The sequence below is a fragment of the Phalacrocorax carbo genome, chromosome 9 (genome assembly GCF_963921805.1).
Source record: "Phalacrocorax carbo chromosome 9, bPhaCar2.1, whole genome shotgun sequence".
Lineage (NCBI taxonomy): Eukaryota > Metazoa > Chordata > Aves > Suliformes > Phalacrocoracidae > Phalacrocorax > Phalacrocorax carbo.
Genome location: NC_087521.1, coordinates 29168086 through 29180396, shown reverse-complemented (window position 1 = coordinate 29180396; position 12311 = coordinate 29168086). Strand labels below are relative to the sequence as shown.

Sequence of the window (12311 nt, the reverse complement as noted above, 5' to 3'; positions counted from 1 at the left end):
TGGCTCTGACTGCACCGCCGTACTCTGAACTATTTAACTATTTGCCCAGCTACATAAACCCCAGGGCCCTCAGACCAGAGACAGAAAACACTGCAGCCACACAGAGTGCAGAGCGAAAAACGCTTCACTGTCAGCTCAGTATTGGTATTGAGACAACTCCATCCTATCTCGCTGAAACCGTTTGTTTCAAAGCTTAAGCAAACTCCTGACTTCTTTTCCTGCCCTCTGTCTGAGAGCTTACAAGGCACCAGTTGTGAAACTCTGCACTAAGCCTCATACAAACATCGAGTAAAAGACAGTGCCTGTCAGAACCCAAGAAACACTCCGAGAAACCTTTCCACGGGCTAGAAATAATATCAATGCAGTGACCCAGTAGAAAGTGAGGAACTTCACCCTATATATATTTCTGTTTCTTATATACCTATATAAAGATTATCTGCATTAGCCCATTAAAAATATTAAAACCCATTATTATTATAATAATTTGTAATGCAGAAATATCATGGACTGAGATCCTCTGTGGAGCTTGAAATTGCACAAATATACTGGAAATTCTGTCTACTTTTTTTTTCATTTTTCAAAACCACAGTTTCAGCCCTGCTCCCGGCCATTGGGTTCCTATTAATTTCTGCGGTTTTATAAACACTGTCCAACTCTAAAGCAGCCTTCCCGTCACCGCTGATGTGTAAAAGTCTGGCCAGCTCAGCAGGGGCTGAGCAGCTCTGAGAAGGAAGCAGCAAATCTCCCGAGGCATCAAGCACAGCCCAGCACAGGCTTGCTCCAGAAGGGAAGGGAGGGGGCTGGGAGGGAGGGGGTAGTGGCAGCTTTCCAACGAGCATGGCAGGCAGGTCACACCACCCGGTACCAGCCACCGCCGGAGGAAGAGGCAGGCCAGGGCTCCCGGCAGAGCAGGCAGGCTGCGGGATGGGGAGAGCCAGAGCTGGCTGCCAGCACGGCTCCTGCAGCCGCTCAGCCTTGGGGGAAGTGGCACAGCTGGGGCCTTCCGCACATGCGGCCCTCACAGACTGAAGTCGGGCCCGTCCTTCACCCATGCCGAGCAGAGGCTAACCACCGCCCAGCCAAGGCAAAGGGCTCAGGGTAGCAGCTCCACTTGACCTGGCCCTCCTGCTCCGGAGCAGGGGCTCCAGCTCAAATAAGCCCCAACACTTGCTAAGGATGGATCTGCACCTTGGATCTGCTCAAGGAGGTCGAGGCAGTGCCTGCTCCTGTTAAACCGGCCCTGTACCTCCTGTTTTCAAAGAGGAAGGGCACCCCAGTCAGGGGTTTCCTCTTTGGTAATCACACTTTTATGAAGGCTGCCAGTGCTTTTAAATCCCCTTTGGACGGCCACTCACTCTGAAGATTTTGCTGAGTGCCAGTGGTGACCTGTCTTCCTAGGAGAGAACTGCTAGCTGGTTTGCATCACTTTCTCCTGTCATCTGTGGCAGGCATTTCATCAGCAAGAAGGTTGCTCTGCAGTGTCTCACCAGGTGCAATGCCTCTCAATTGTCTAGAAGCTTTGAGTACATATTCTGAATCACCTTTCAATTAAAATGCCTCCTGCCATTTCTGACCTATAATTTCCCCCACTTTTTTTTTTCCTTTTGTATGCAGTTATTGTCTTGATTTCTGTTTCCCCTATCAGGCTGCTTTGCAGATGTTTCTTTCCAGTTCTGCTCCATGCTTTGCCTCTAGACGTTCAAGTTAGGCATCAGTTCTGCTTTTGCTTGCAGATTATCTTAGCTGCAAAGGTTTCATGGGCTGAGATAGCTTTCTCAATATACAAATATCTGTGTAGGAAATTACCAGGTTTTCACCTGTTCTTTTTAACTCTAGTGTTAAAATTTCATTTACTGAAACCTGTAGGAGGATGAAAAACTTTAACAAGTAGCTAGAATTTAATCTTTCTCTTTATCACACCGCTGTTACGATTTAGTTAAATTCTTTGTAACACTATTTTAGGACTATCAGAGGTGGTTTGCTTTCTAGTAAATACTTCGGGCTGTTTGGTTTTGCATAGGTCTGTCCAGATTCTTCCATTTTGACTTTTCAAGTTTTGTTCTCACAAGTGAGTTGTGAGATTTTTCTCCTGAGAATAATCAAATCTTGTCATACCTCGATGAGACATAGTTTCTCAGCTTTTCAAAGACAACAGAGTGCTGAGAACCTTTCAGTTTTTCTTTCAGTGGCTTAATCAGAAACAGAGATTATGTAGTTTTTAAGCCATCATACATTGTCTTGTTTCACTGAAGAATTTATTGGGGGGAAAAAAAACCCACAAACAAAAATGTCAAGATCCTCTCATTGTATGTAAAAGGAAAAAAAAAAGATAAGGAGACAGTACTTATGTACCTCGCTATATAGATGAGCAACACCGATGAACTCTTCTAGCAGTGATCCTGCAGGGAACAGCACCCACTACCTCGAAAGGGAAATCCACAGAGGCTCAAAGGTTCTTGCAGGATTTATTGTGGGATTACCTATTTGAATTCTTTGCGTCAAAACTAGAGGAAGCCAACATCAAGCCGAAGAGAGCATGAGAACATCTCTTTGCGGTACCGTTCTTTCAAAGTTTTGACTCGTAATGATGTCATAAACACGGTGCAAGAAACTCTAAAAAACCAAGGGGAAATACTGCACTTTGCAACCTCTCTTGTCCCAGAAGCCGATCTTGCTTTGCTATGGAAATGATAGTTCCTCCCGCTTTCTCGTACCAAGCCACAGCTCTCTATTTTAGAGCCTCTCCCACCGAACCCGAGCCCCAAACCCAGCTGATGCCCCCCTCCTCCTGCTGTCCAGACCTGCCTTTCTCCATTTCCTTCCCCCCCTCGCTCCCCGCCCCGGCGGCTCCCTCCCGGCGGCCGCGGCCGGGACAAGCCCGGCTCCCCCCGCCCTCCTCCTGCCTCCGTTGGCGGCAGAGGCACGTCGCTGCAACACCGGGAAAGCGACCGAGAAACGCTCTGTCGGCTTAAGCGCTTGCAGATGTGCGGCCGCATCGAGATGGACGCCACCGCAGCGCCCCAAAACTTTCAGGTTCGGTTGTTTGTTCCCGTTCAGCAGAGCGGCCGGAGCTTTTGGGCCGGCGGCTCCCCGAGGGGTGCGAAGCTTCACCCCCTCCCGCCCCGCGGAAGCGGCTTCCCCGTGCCCTGACTCCGAGCCCCGGGCGGGGAGGCCAGGCTCAAACAGGAAATGCCACAAGCCTTGCTAATGGAGTCGGGAGGCTCGGCGCCCCCCGCGGGGTGGCAGCACCGGGGGAAAGAGCGAGCGGCTGCCAGGGAGGGCGGGCCGGCAGCGGTTGGCACCGGGGGCCCCCCAGCCCTGAGGGAAGCGGCGCCCGGCGTTAGAGAGAGGCCGGGCCCAGCAGGGGAGGCGGCGCAGCCTCAGGCTGGCTGGCAGCCGCCCCCTCTCCCTGCGAGCTGCAGCGCGGCCGCGTCCGAACCTGCTCCCGCCGGAGCCCGCGGCCGGGAGCCCAGAGGCACTGCGGGGCCTTGGCCGCCGTTTGAAACCGGGGCTCCGCCCCGCCCCCGCCTCCCGCAGCCTCTCACGGCCGAGGGGCGGGGCTCGGGCGCCATGGCAACCCTGCAGCCTCCGTGGGCTGTGACTGGGGGCGGGAGAGGCCGGTCGCCAGGGCAACGGCCTCGCCAATCGCAACAGTGAGCGGCGCCTCTATGGTTTGGCGAAAGCCAATAGCAGCCGCTGTTTCCTTTGCGGGCGTGGTTGCCGGGAAAGCCCGCCCCCCCAGCGGGAAGGCGGGGGCGGGGCGGAGGGAGCGAGTTCCTTTGTGGGCTTTGACAATAAGATGGCGGGCGGGGGAAGGGCGGGGCTGGGCCCTACGGTTGGCCACGCCTCTCCTCTGAAGCGCGGAGCGGTCGTGAGGCGGGAGCGGCGGCTCCTGCGCTGGCAGGCGGCGGCGACAGCGGCGGCGAGGCGGTGAGCAGGGCAGGCTGGGCTGGGTCGGGCGCAGCGCGGTGCCCCAGGCCTACCCGCCTTCCCCGGGGCTCCGCCTAGGGACGGCGCGGGCGGGGAGCCGGTGCCCGCGGAGCCCGCGGAGGAGGGAGCCGATTCAAAATGGCGGCGGGCCGTTTGCCGCCAGCGCGGGACGTTGAGGAACCGCCGCCCGGGGCCGCGGTGAGGGGGGCCAGGGCGAGCGGGCGGGCCTACGGGGCCTGTGTCCCCGCCGGCGCCGGGCGCCCCTCTCCTCCTCTCCGTCCCTTCCCCAGCCGCGTCCCCTCATCGCCCGTGCCTCCGCCCCGGGGCCACCCGTCCGGCGCCGCCGCACGCCCTGGCGCTGCTGCCCTCCGGCCGCCGGTGCACTGTGGCCGGGGAACCTTCCCCGGCTTCCCGAGCGCACGCATCGGGGCTCAACCCGGCCTCGGCCCCCGCCGCGCTCCCTCTCCGGCCTGCGTGCGCCGGGGCCCGCTCCCCGCCCCGGCCGCGCCCGCGGTCACGCCTCTCCCCGCCGCCCCCCCACGCCCCGGCCTCCGTCGTCTCCGTTTCCACGAGATTTCCGCTCCTCCGCCGCCTGCCCTGGTCGTGAGGTGCCTTCGCTTCCCAGCGTGCCCTTCCGCGGGAGCTAGTGCCCCTTCCCAAAGCCCTGGTGTTCCGGAGCGATGCTTGCCATCCCCCTACGCCTGGGGGGCGGACCAAACCCTGCTGCTTTATAGGTGCCTTTGTCCCAGTCCGAACAGGGATGTTTCTGGCCCTGCCAGCCCTCTGCTGTGTCTGCAGCCCATCTGGTAACACCACCATACGCACACATGTGCATGCTTAAAGAGGAGTACCTGGCTTTCCGTTGTCTTTGCATCGTTACACATAGCTTTGAATTCTTGCCACAGTTGTTATAAAGGACAGTTGGGGGGGCAGGGGGTTGATAAGAGTGGTAGAGGGGAGATAAAATACCTTCTTACCTTCCTTTCCTAACCATCATCACTATTCTGATGGCTGTACCAAAAGAAAAAGCACCCTGATTAAGTAAACCTCCAGCACTGGCCTAGGTAGTTCTTGTCTGCTTCCTAAAGAGGAACAGTGCTGAAATGTCCTATCTTCTCTACTACCCCAAATCTTAGGAACCGACTTTTCCCCTTAAGTACTTCAGTATATTTTTGGCAGCATATTACTACATGAGTCTGAATTAAGTGTGAATCTGGAATGTGTAAGTTGATGTTCTAGTAAGAATTGGATCAAATTTCAAGCACCTTATTTGTAAAGCAGACTGGGAATTTGTCAGTCCCAGAAGCAAAACTTTTAATGAATTGCATGATACCATTCTCCCTGTGCTATTAAAAAAAAACCACAACACCCAAAACTCAAAAAACCTCATTTTTTCCTACTGTATTATGCTACAGATAGTTGTCTCCTTGTCAGCTTTTTTTGTACAGCTATTTCAAACAGCGGTTAAGATTAATACACTAAGTTTGGACTCTTGACAGTTGGATAGTAGTGGAAGAAGGGAGATGATATAGCTAGTCTAGATGTTGCCTCTTAGAGAATGATGCTGCTTAAAATTGGGGAGTTTTGAACACCTTGTTTCTAAAGCAGCAGCAACCTTGCTGTCGTGTACCAAGAGATTTTACACAACGGCTAAGACCTTTTTGAGTATGTTAATATGTAATTCAATAGAGAAACATACTTACATTTTTATTAATTAGGTTTCAAATTTAGTATTCTCTTGAGATGGGCGCTTGCTGGAGATAGTGCAGGGAGGTGTGGGGAAGATTGTTTATTTCCAAGGTTTTAATTGCATCTGATAATGACTATGAAGTTAATTTTATTTTTTAGTGAGAACTTAGGATCTGAGGCGTGCTTGTGTGCCAATTAATAGAATCTGAAGAAATAATTGCTGTGATGGGCATATTCTTCATGCTAACGGAGCTCCACATGGTTTATTTATTGCTCTAGGGAATAACCTGGAATCGCATGCAGGAGCTCTAACACGTTATTATTTTGCATGGGAAAACTGTTTTCTTCTTTAATATGTTAATAGATTACAGACTGGACTGGTCTGCCAGCATCCGCTATGTCTTTTAGTTTGTGGATGTGATAATGGCTCTTCTACCCAGGACTCATGCACTGCCATTAACAGTCCCCTCCTGTATCAGTCTGCTATTTTGGGAGGCAAACGGCCAAAGTGTCTTCCTCTAATATTATCAAGTGTCCAATATAGCAGCAGAAAATATTTTCATTTATTGTTCTTGTGACTGCATCATCTTCATCTGTAGTTGTTGTGCATTTTTTGTGCCTTTGTGTCTGTTTGGGTTGTTTTTAAAACAAAGTTTATGCCCTTGTCACCTACCATAAACTAAGAGCGTATCATCTAGCAGGAATGTGGTATTCAAGTAGTTACCGTATACAGGCTCCCAAAGAGATTGCCCTTCATTTATAGAGTTTTTTGAAAGTATACCCAGGGAGCAAAACCTTCTGAACTTTTATAGCATGATAAGGTGTTTGACAGAAAAAAGAAATACTTTATTGACTTAATATCACGGTGTCTTACTGGAGCTGTATTTCATACTTCCCATGACCCTGTCTTGAATGTTGCTGTGAGCTCAGTCTGTAAAAGAGAATGAGACTCATGAGTTGGTTGAAATACAGTTTCCATGACATAACAGCATTTTAGTCTGAATATTTTGGGACTGAATCAAAAGACTTTGGCTTGGGAGTGTTTGAGGTGGGTTTTTCTTGTTGTGGTATTTTTTTAACAAGTATGCAGCTTCTTGAGGAAAAATATATTTTCTGGCCTCCCCCCCCCCCCCGCCTGCCACGTCCTCTGTCAACCATCTCATTCCCCACCCACTAATTTTGAAAGCAAGCACTCTTCAAAACTTTTTTATTACTGGCCACAACAGAAAACAAAAATAGATGTCCATATGCATCCTCTTCACTTGTTTCTTTTCTAGGTGTGCACTTCAGTTGCAGACACTGAGCTGTCATGCACTGTACAGACATGTCTAGAAAAGTATCTGAATTGTTTTCATATTTTATCGTGTAAGTTTTTGTAACCTGTTGAAATGGAGCATTCTTTTAGGTTTCAGTAATCAAATGAATTGTTGCATGTGTTTGGTAGTTGTATTTGGTATATCAAATCTTATTTTGCCTTAAATGTGTTTTTAAAACTCGGCCTTTGTCATTAAAACAGTTTAATTACTGTCATTACTTTCGTTATTGTCATCTTGCAAAGTAAATCTTAGTCACAAAGTTTCTGTGTTGGTAAAGGAAAATTCTCCTTAGTTTTGCTATGTTTCAGTTTTGTATTTGTGCGTACTTCCTCTTTAGATGCTGCAGAGATAAGTGGTTTTGTACAACAAAGGTGAAAACTGTTTAGTTTTGCAATAAAAGTTGTGAAGACTTGCTTTCAGTATGCTTTTGTGCACAGTTAAGTTTTTCAGATGATCACTAAAGAATCTGATTGCTCTTTAAATTGCAAAGGTGTAGGGAAAAGGGAGAGGCTGGACCAAAGGTCAGGGTAGTAGCCTAGGACTTGGACTTGAACTGGCAGTTTCCTTCTGCCCAGATTTTGCATGTATTGTTGGGCAAATCACCTTTGTGCTCTAGCTGTAAATGAGGTTTAATAGTACTATTCAGGTTTGTAGGAGTGTTGTGAGGATAGAGATACTAAAGTAATTGACAAAATATAGAGGTATGTAAGTTTCTGAAATGGGAAACTGTTTTGTTCTGTATCTCCTGTACCTGGCAAACATCTTGCTTCCCTGTACTTGGTAGGTGGTGCTGTAACTTTTACTGTATGGACTCTTGCTCAGTAGCATGGGAGAAGAGGAAGGACTACATCAAACACAATTACTGGTATGTAATTTTTTTGCTTCTTAAATGAAACAGAAATGTAGTGCTTTGTGCAATCTCAGAAACAGGGTGACAAAGAACTGTTTTTTTGATATAAGATGCCAACTGGAAGTAAGGGTGTGCTGGCTTTGGCTGGGGTAGAGTTAATTTTCTCCACGGTAGCTAGTATGGGGCTGTGTTTTGGATCTGTGCTGAAAACAGTGCTGATAACACAGGGATGTTTTCATTACTGCTGAGCAGGGCTTGTACAGAGCCAAGGCCTTTCCTGCCCCTCACCCCACTCCACGAGCGAGTGGCTGGGGGTGCACAAGGAGTTGGGAGGGGACACGGCCGGGACAGCTGACCCCAACTGACCCAAGGGATATTCCATACCATGTGACGTATGGCTCAGCATATAAAGCTGGGGGAAGAAGAATGTGGAAGCAGGGAATGGTTGGAGTGATGGCGTTTCTCTTCCCAAGTAACCATTACGTGTGATGGAGCCCTGCTTTCCTGGAGATGGCTGAACACCTGCCTGCCGGTGGGAAATAGCGAATGAATGCCTTGTTTTGCTTTGCTTGTGTGCGTGGCTTTTGCTTTACCTATTAAACTGTCTTTGTCTCAACTCAGGAGTTTTCTCACTTCTACTCTTCCAATTCTCTTCTCCATCCCATCAGGGGGGAGTGAGTGAGCGACTGTGTAGGGCTTGGTTGCCAGCTGGGGTTAAACCATAACAAGGGGTTATAGAAAAAAATCCAATGAATGCTGTGAAAGGTTTTCCTTTAAAATCCGTCAACATTTTTCCCTCTGCTTCTACACACCCAAGTGCGTGTGATGTATTGAGGCTTTAAAGTTCTCTATTGCATTCTGTTCTTCTGTTGGTGTGCCTTAGAATAGTAGATATATGAAAATCAGGTTAACATGCAATTAAGTTTTAATTATTCTTCACAAAAATGTAAGTTGAAATAAAAGAAGCTTTAAACTCTGCACAGAGCGTTTAATATTTGATGACATAATCATACATTGTTGATTAGTAGTCCCAAAAGGTGTCTTTAGAGGTCAAGTTTCACATGGAGGGGGTGTGTTTAGAAATGACTGTACATACAAATTTGTAGGAAAAACCAAATGGGATATCCTTTGAGAGGAAGTTGCAGGAATATCTAAAAATCTGGAAAAGGTACTATCAAGTTAAAACTTGGGTTGTATTTAATGGGAATAATGCAAATATGTTAGGTTACAGGAGGAAATTTTAAAAGAAACTTCCAAAGCATTTAATATATTGGTAATCCATGCATAGCTTTTAAGAATTGTATGAAGAATGACCATAAGATCAAGTTCATATATTCTATATTGTAGTCTGCATATTATGATTTCTGCATATTATGATTTCTAAAGAGTTTTGCACCTTCAGTGGAAAGAAATGTTTAAGAGGCAGCAAATACCAAAAAAAAGGTTATTTCATGGATATCTAGAGTAATGTAAGAAGTGTTGTACAGAGTCAGTCCAAATGTTTATCTAGCTACTGTGCTATCCCCAGGTTTTCAGCATAGATAAGCATGTAATATATTTTGAAAGGAACAATGTTTTTGCACTTTGGTGGATTTTTTTAGTGACTCTGAAAAAGCTGAGAGTGCACTCCCTGAAAATATATGGAACATACATTAGCAACCAGAAAAGCAAGGCAGGGCTTACCAAGGGAAATGAAAAATTTTATAGAAAGGCACTGCGATAGTATTTTGGTTTTATTAGCTTTTAGTTGAAAAACTTTGTTTTATTTGGGTCACTAGACTAAAAAAAAATCCCCAAATATTAGGCAAACAGGAATTCTAAGGACAGAAGACCTAGAAGGGACATAACAAAGATGCATAAATATAAAGATCAGGTACTAGCTTGCATTTGCGGCCTCATTTTTATAAGGCTAAAATAAGTGACATCTACTGTGTTTTTTTTAAAAAAAAGTTTGTTTTTCAAGATATCAGCTGCAATATTTGCATGGGGCACTGTTGTCAAAATTAGTGTAATTCAGAGGAAGATCTGGAGGCTAGTCCTTGAAAGTCATACCTTGGAAGATTCAGCAAGTGATTTTTAGAAGTAAATAATGAGAAGTCTGGATGCACCCCACTTATTTTTAGTTGGTGAACCTAAACTAGGGATATGGGAATTTTCCTTTCTTATAGTCCACTGGGAAAGAAGTACAGAAGCCCATACAGAGGATGGCTGTGCCTATCCTTATTGGACTTGCACAATTCATACTGGAATTACAGAGTTCAGTTACTCACCTGACTTAGGGAACCAGAAGGACTGCTTTAGGCACGTCAATTGAATTGAAGTTGAATATCAAGTTTTATGGAACAAATCAAGATCTTACTCTCCCGGTAGCCAAAATAAGCTAACCTTTCAAGTATGCTACCGATGGTATTTTTTTCATGTCACTCTGTTAGGCATGTTGATGTTCTGGAGGGGTCAAATCTTTTAAAGTCGGTGTGCCAGGTTGTACATTTCCAAAATTAGAGGTTAAGCATGCAAGTAGAAGCTCAGGGAGACTGAGGAGAAACTGCCTCTCCAGTAGGTGAAATGCAGCCATGGAGAGGTTTGCTTCCGTGTGAAGCAGCAGCTCCTGGCTTCCATTGAGCGTGGGGCTTAATGGAAGGTAGGAGGTGGGAGCCCCTGCCTCTCTCCGATGCCATGAGTTGTGGACCTGCTCACCTCTGGTTCCTTAGTGCCACCTTTGGGATCCAGTCCATATGTTCCTGACCCCTGTTGTACCACACTGGCCATTCCATAAGCTAGTATGACAGTTCTGATGTTTGTATCTTAAAAGCGTTTGCTGTTTATATTTAAGATTAAAGTTTTCTGTTCTGTTTTTTGGTCTTTTTTCCCTCCCTCTTGAGCTGTTATGTTGTACAAGAACTTTTTATTTTATCTTTTTTTAACAGGACACAATGTTTGTGCGAGGATTAAAGAGAAAATGTTTTGATGGTGAAGAAGATATTGAAGGAACTCTGGCTGGTATTAAGGCTATTCCTTCATATAATCTTCAGCGGCAGTCACTTTTAGATATGTCCTTGGTTAAACTTCAGCTGTGTCACATGTTGGTTGAGCCTAACCTTTGTCGTTCGGTACTTATAGCCAACACGGTACGGCAGATCCAAGAGGAAATGACTCAGGATGGGACTTGGCAGATGATAAATACCCAGAGTACAGGGCAGGCATCCCTGGATCGTCTTGTTTCAACAGATATCCTCTGTCGTTCATCTAGGGAACAAGCTGAGGGGAAGCATGTTCCAGGCTACAGTACTTTCAATAAAGACTTTGAGGGTGATCAGGCAGAAGATAGTTCAGGAACTATGTCAACAGCCTCTTCAGCGCAAGCTCCAAGAAACCTGCAGAGCAATGTGTGGGAAATGGAGAACCCACAAGAAAATAAAGGAAACTTTCAAAAATCATTAGATCAAATATTTGAGACACTGGAGAATAAAAGTCCTAATTCTGTTGAAGATCTGTTTTCAGAAGTTGACAATTCTTACTATGATCTTGATACTATGTTAACAGGCATGATGAGCACCACAAAAATGGGACACTGTGATGGGCTTGAAACGTTTTCTTCTCCAACAACTACAACTTCTAACTCTAATTGTAAATCTGATCTTAATGAGCTTGATCATATTGTGGAAATCCTTGTCGAATCCTGAAACTCCTTGTGTAGGAGATCAAGATCTGTTAATGGGAAAAAAAGACTCGAGAAAGCTATTTCCACAGTTTGTTCTATCAAATCTGCACGTGTATTTTACAAATATCTATATATTATATAGATATATATATTGAAAAAGCACTTCATATTGCAAAGTAGTGTTAACTCTTACAGTTAACCTGCAACTTGTAGTGTAATAATCTGGTTTATTGTCCATTGAACTGTAAGTCCATATGGTAAATGTTTTTAAGATTGGGGTCCAAGGCTCTTGAAATTGGGTTCCTTTTACCAATTTGTTTTAGCCTTTGATGGAGGATATGCTAAGTGAGAGGGAGTCTCTCATCTTTCTTACACTTCTCCCAGTAAAAATGGTAATAAACATAGAGAGAAGTTGGATAACTGGTTTCCTATTTTCCTCCGTTTTCCACTTTGTTACACCACATAACTCCTACTCTGCTGCTTCTGTTCTAAGTCGCTACGTGGCTCTTAAAGAGCAGTATGCAATAGTTCCTGTTACCTTAGCTAGCTTATTCTGTTTTTTGCTACAATTTTTACTTCAAAAATAGTTCTAAAGTGTTTATTGGTGTTTAGATTTTTCCAGGTATTTTCCTAAAATATATTTTTACTACAGATGTTATGTCAGCTGCTAACGTAGTAACTTCTGATCATATTTGCAGTTGATGTATTTTTTTGAAAGATTTTCAAAAAGGGATGTTTTTTTACTGTGAGCTACCCAATGTAGTTCAGTAAAGTGTATGTAAATGTAAATATACAATTTTATACTTTACATTAAAATGTAAGAGCTGTTTTCATGATTCTGTTTTATAGAGTAGTACTTTACTAA

At 45.7% G+C, this 12311-nt stretch overlaps 1 protein-coding gene across 3 annotated transcripts; it reads left to right on the top strand.

Annotated features, from left to right (window-relative positions):
- The first annotated feature begins 2917 nt into the window (after positions 1 to 2917).
- Positions 2918 to 12282, top strand: CDCA4 (cell division cycle associated 4). 3 transcript variants are annotated; one of them, XM_064460925.1, is made up of 3 exons: positions 2918 to 3033; positions 7720 to 7800; positions 10713 to 12282. In XM_064460925.1, the coding sequence occupies exons 2-3, from the start codon at positions 7762 to 7764 to the stop codon at positions 11466 to 11468; spliced, it is 795 nt and encodes a 264-aa protein (XP_064316995.1). In that variant the 5' UTR covers positions 2918 to 3033; positions 7720 to 7761; the 3' UTR covers positions 11469 to 12282. The 3 variants fall into 3 exon arrangements, with proteins under 3 accessions (XP_064316995.1, XP_064316994.1, XP_064316996.1); XM_064460924.1 differs by lacking the exon at positions 2918 to 3033 and adding an exon at positions 3784 to 3930; XM_064460926.1 differs by lacking the exon at positions 2918 to 3033 and adding an exon at positions 3975 to 4128.
- The last annotated feature ends 29 nt before the right edge of the window (positions 12283 to 12311 follow it).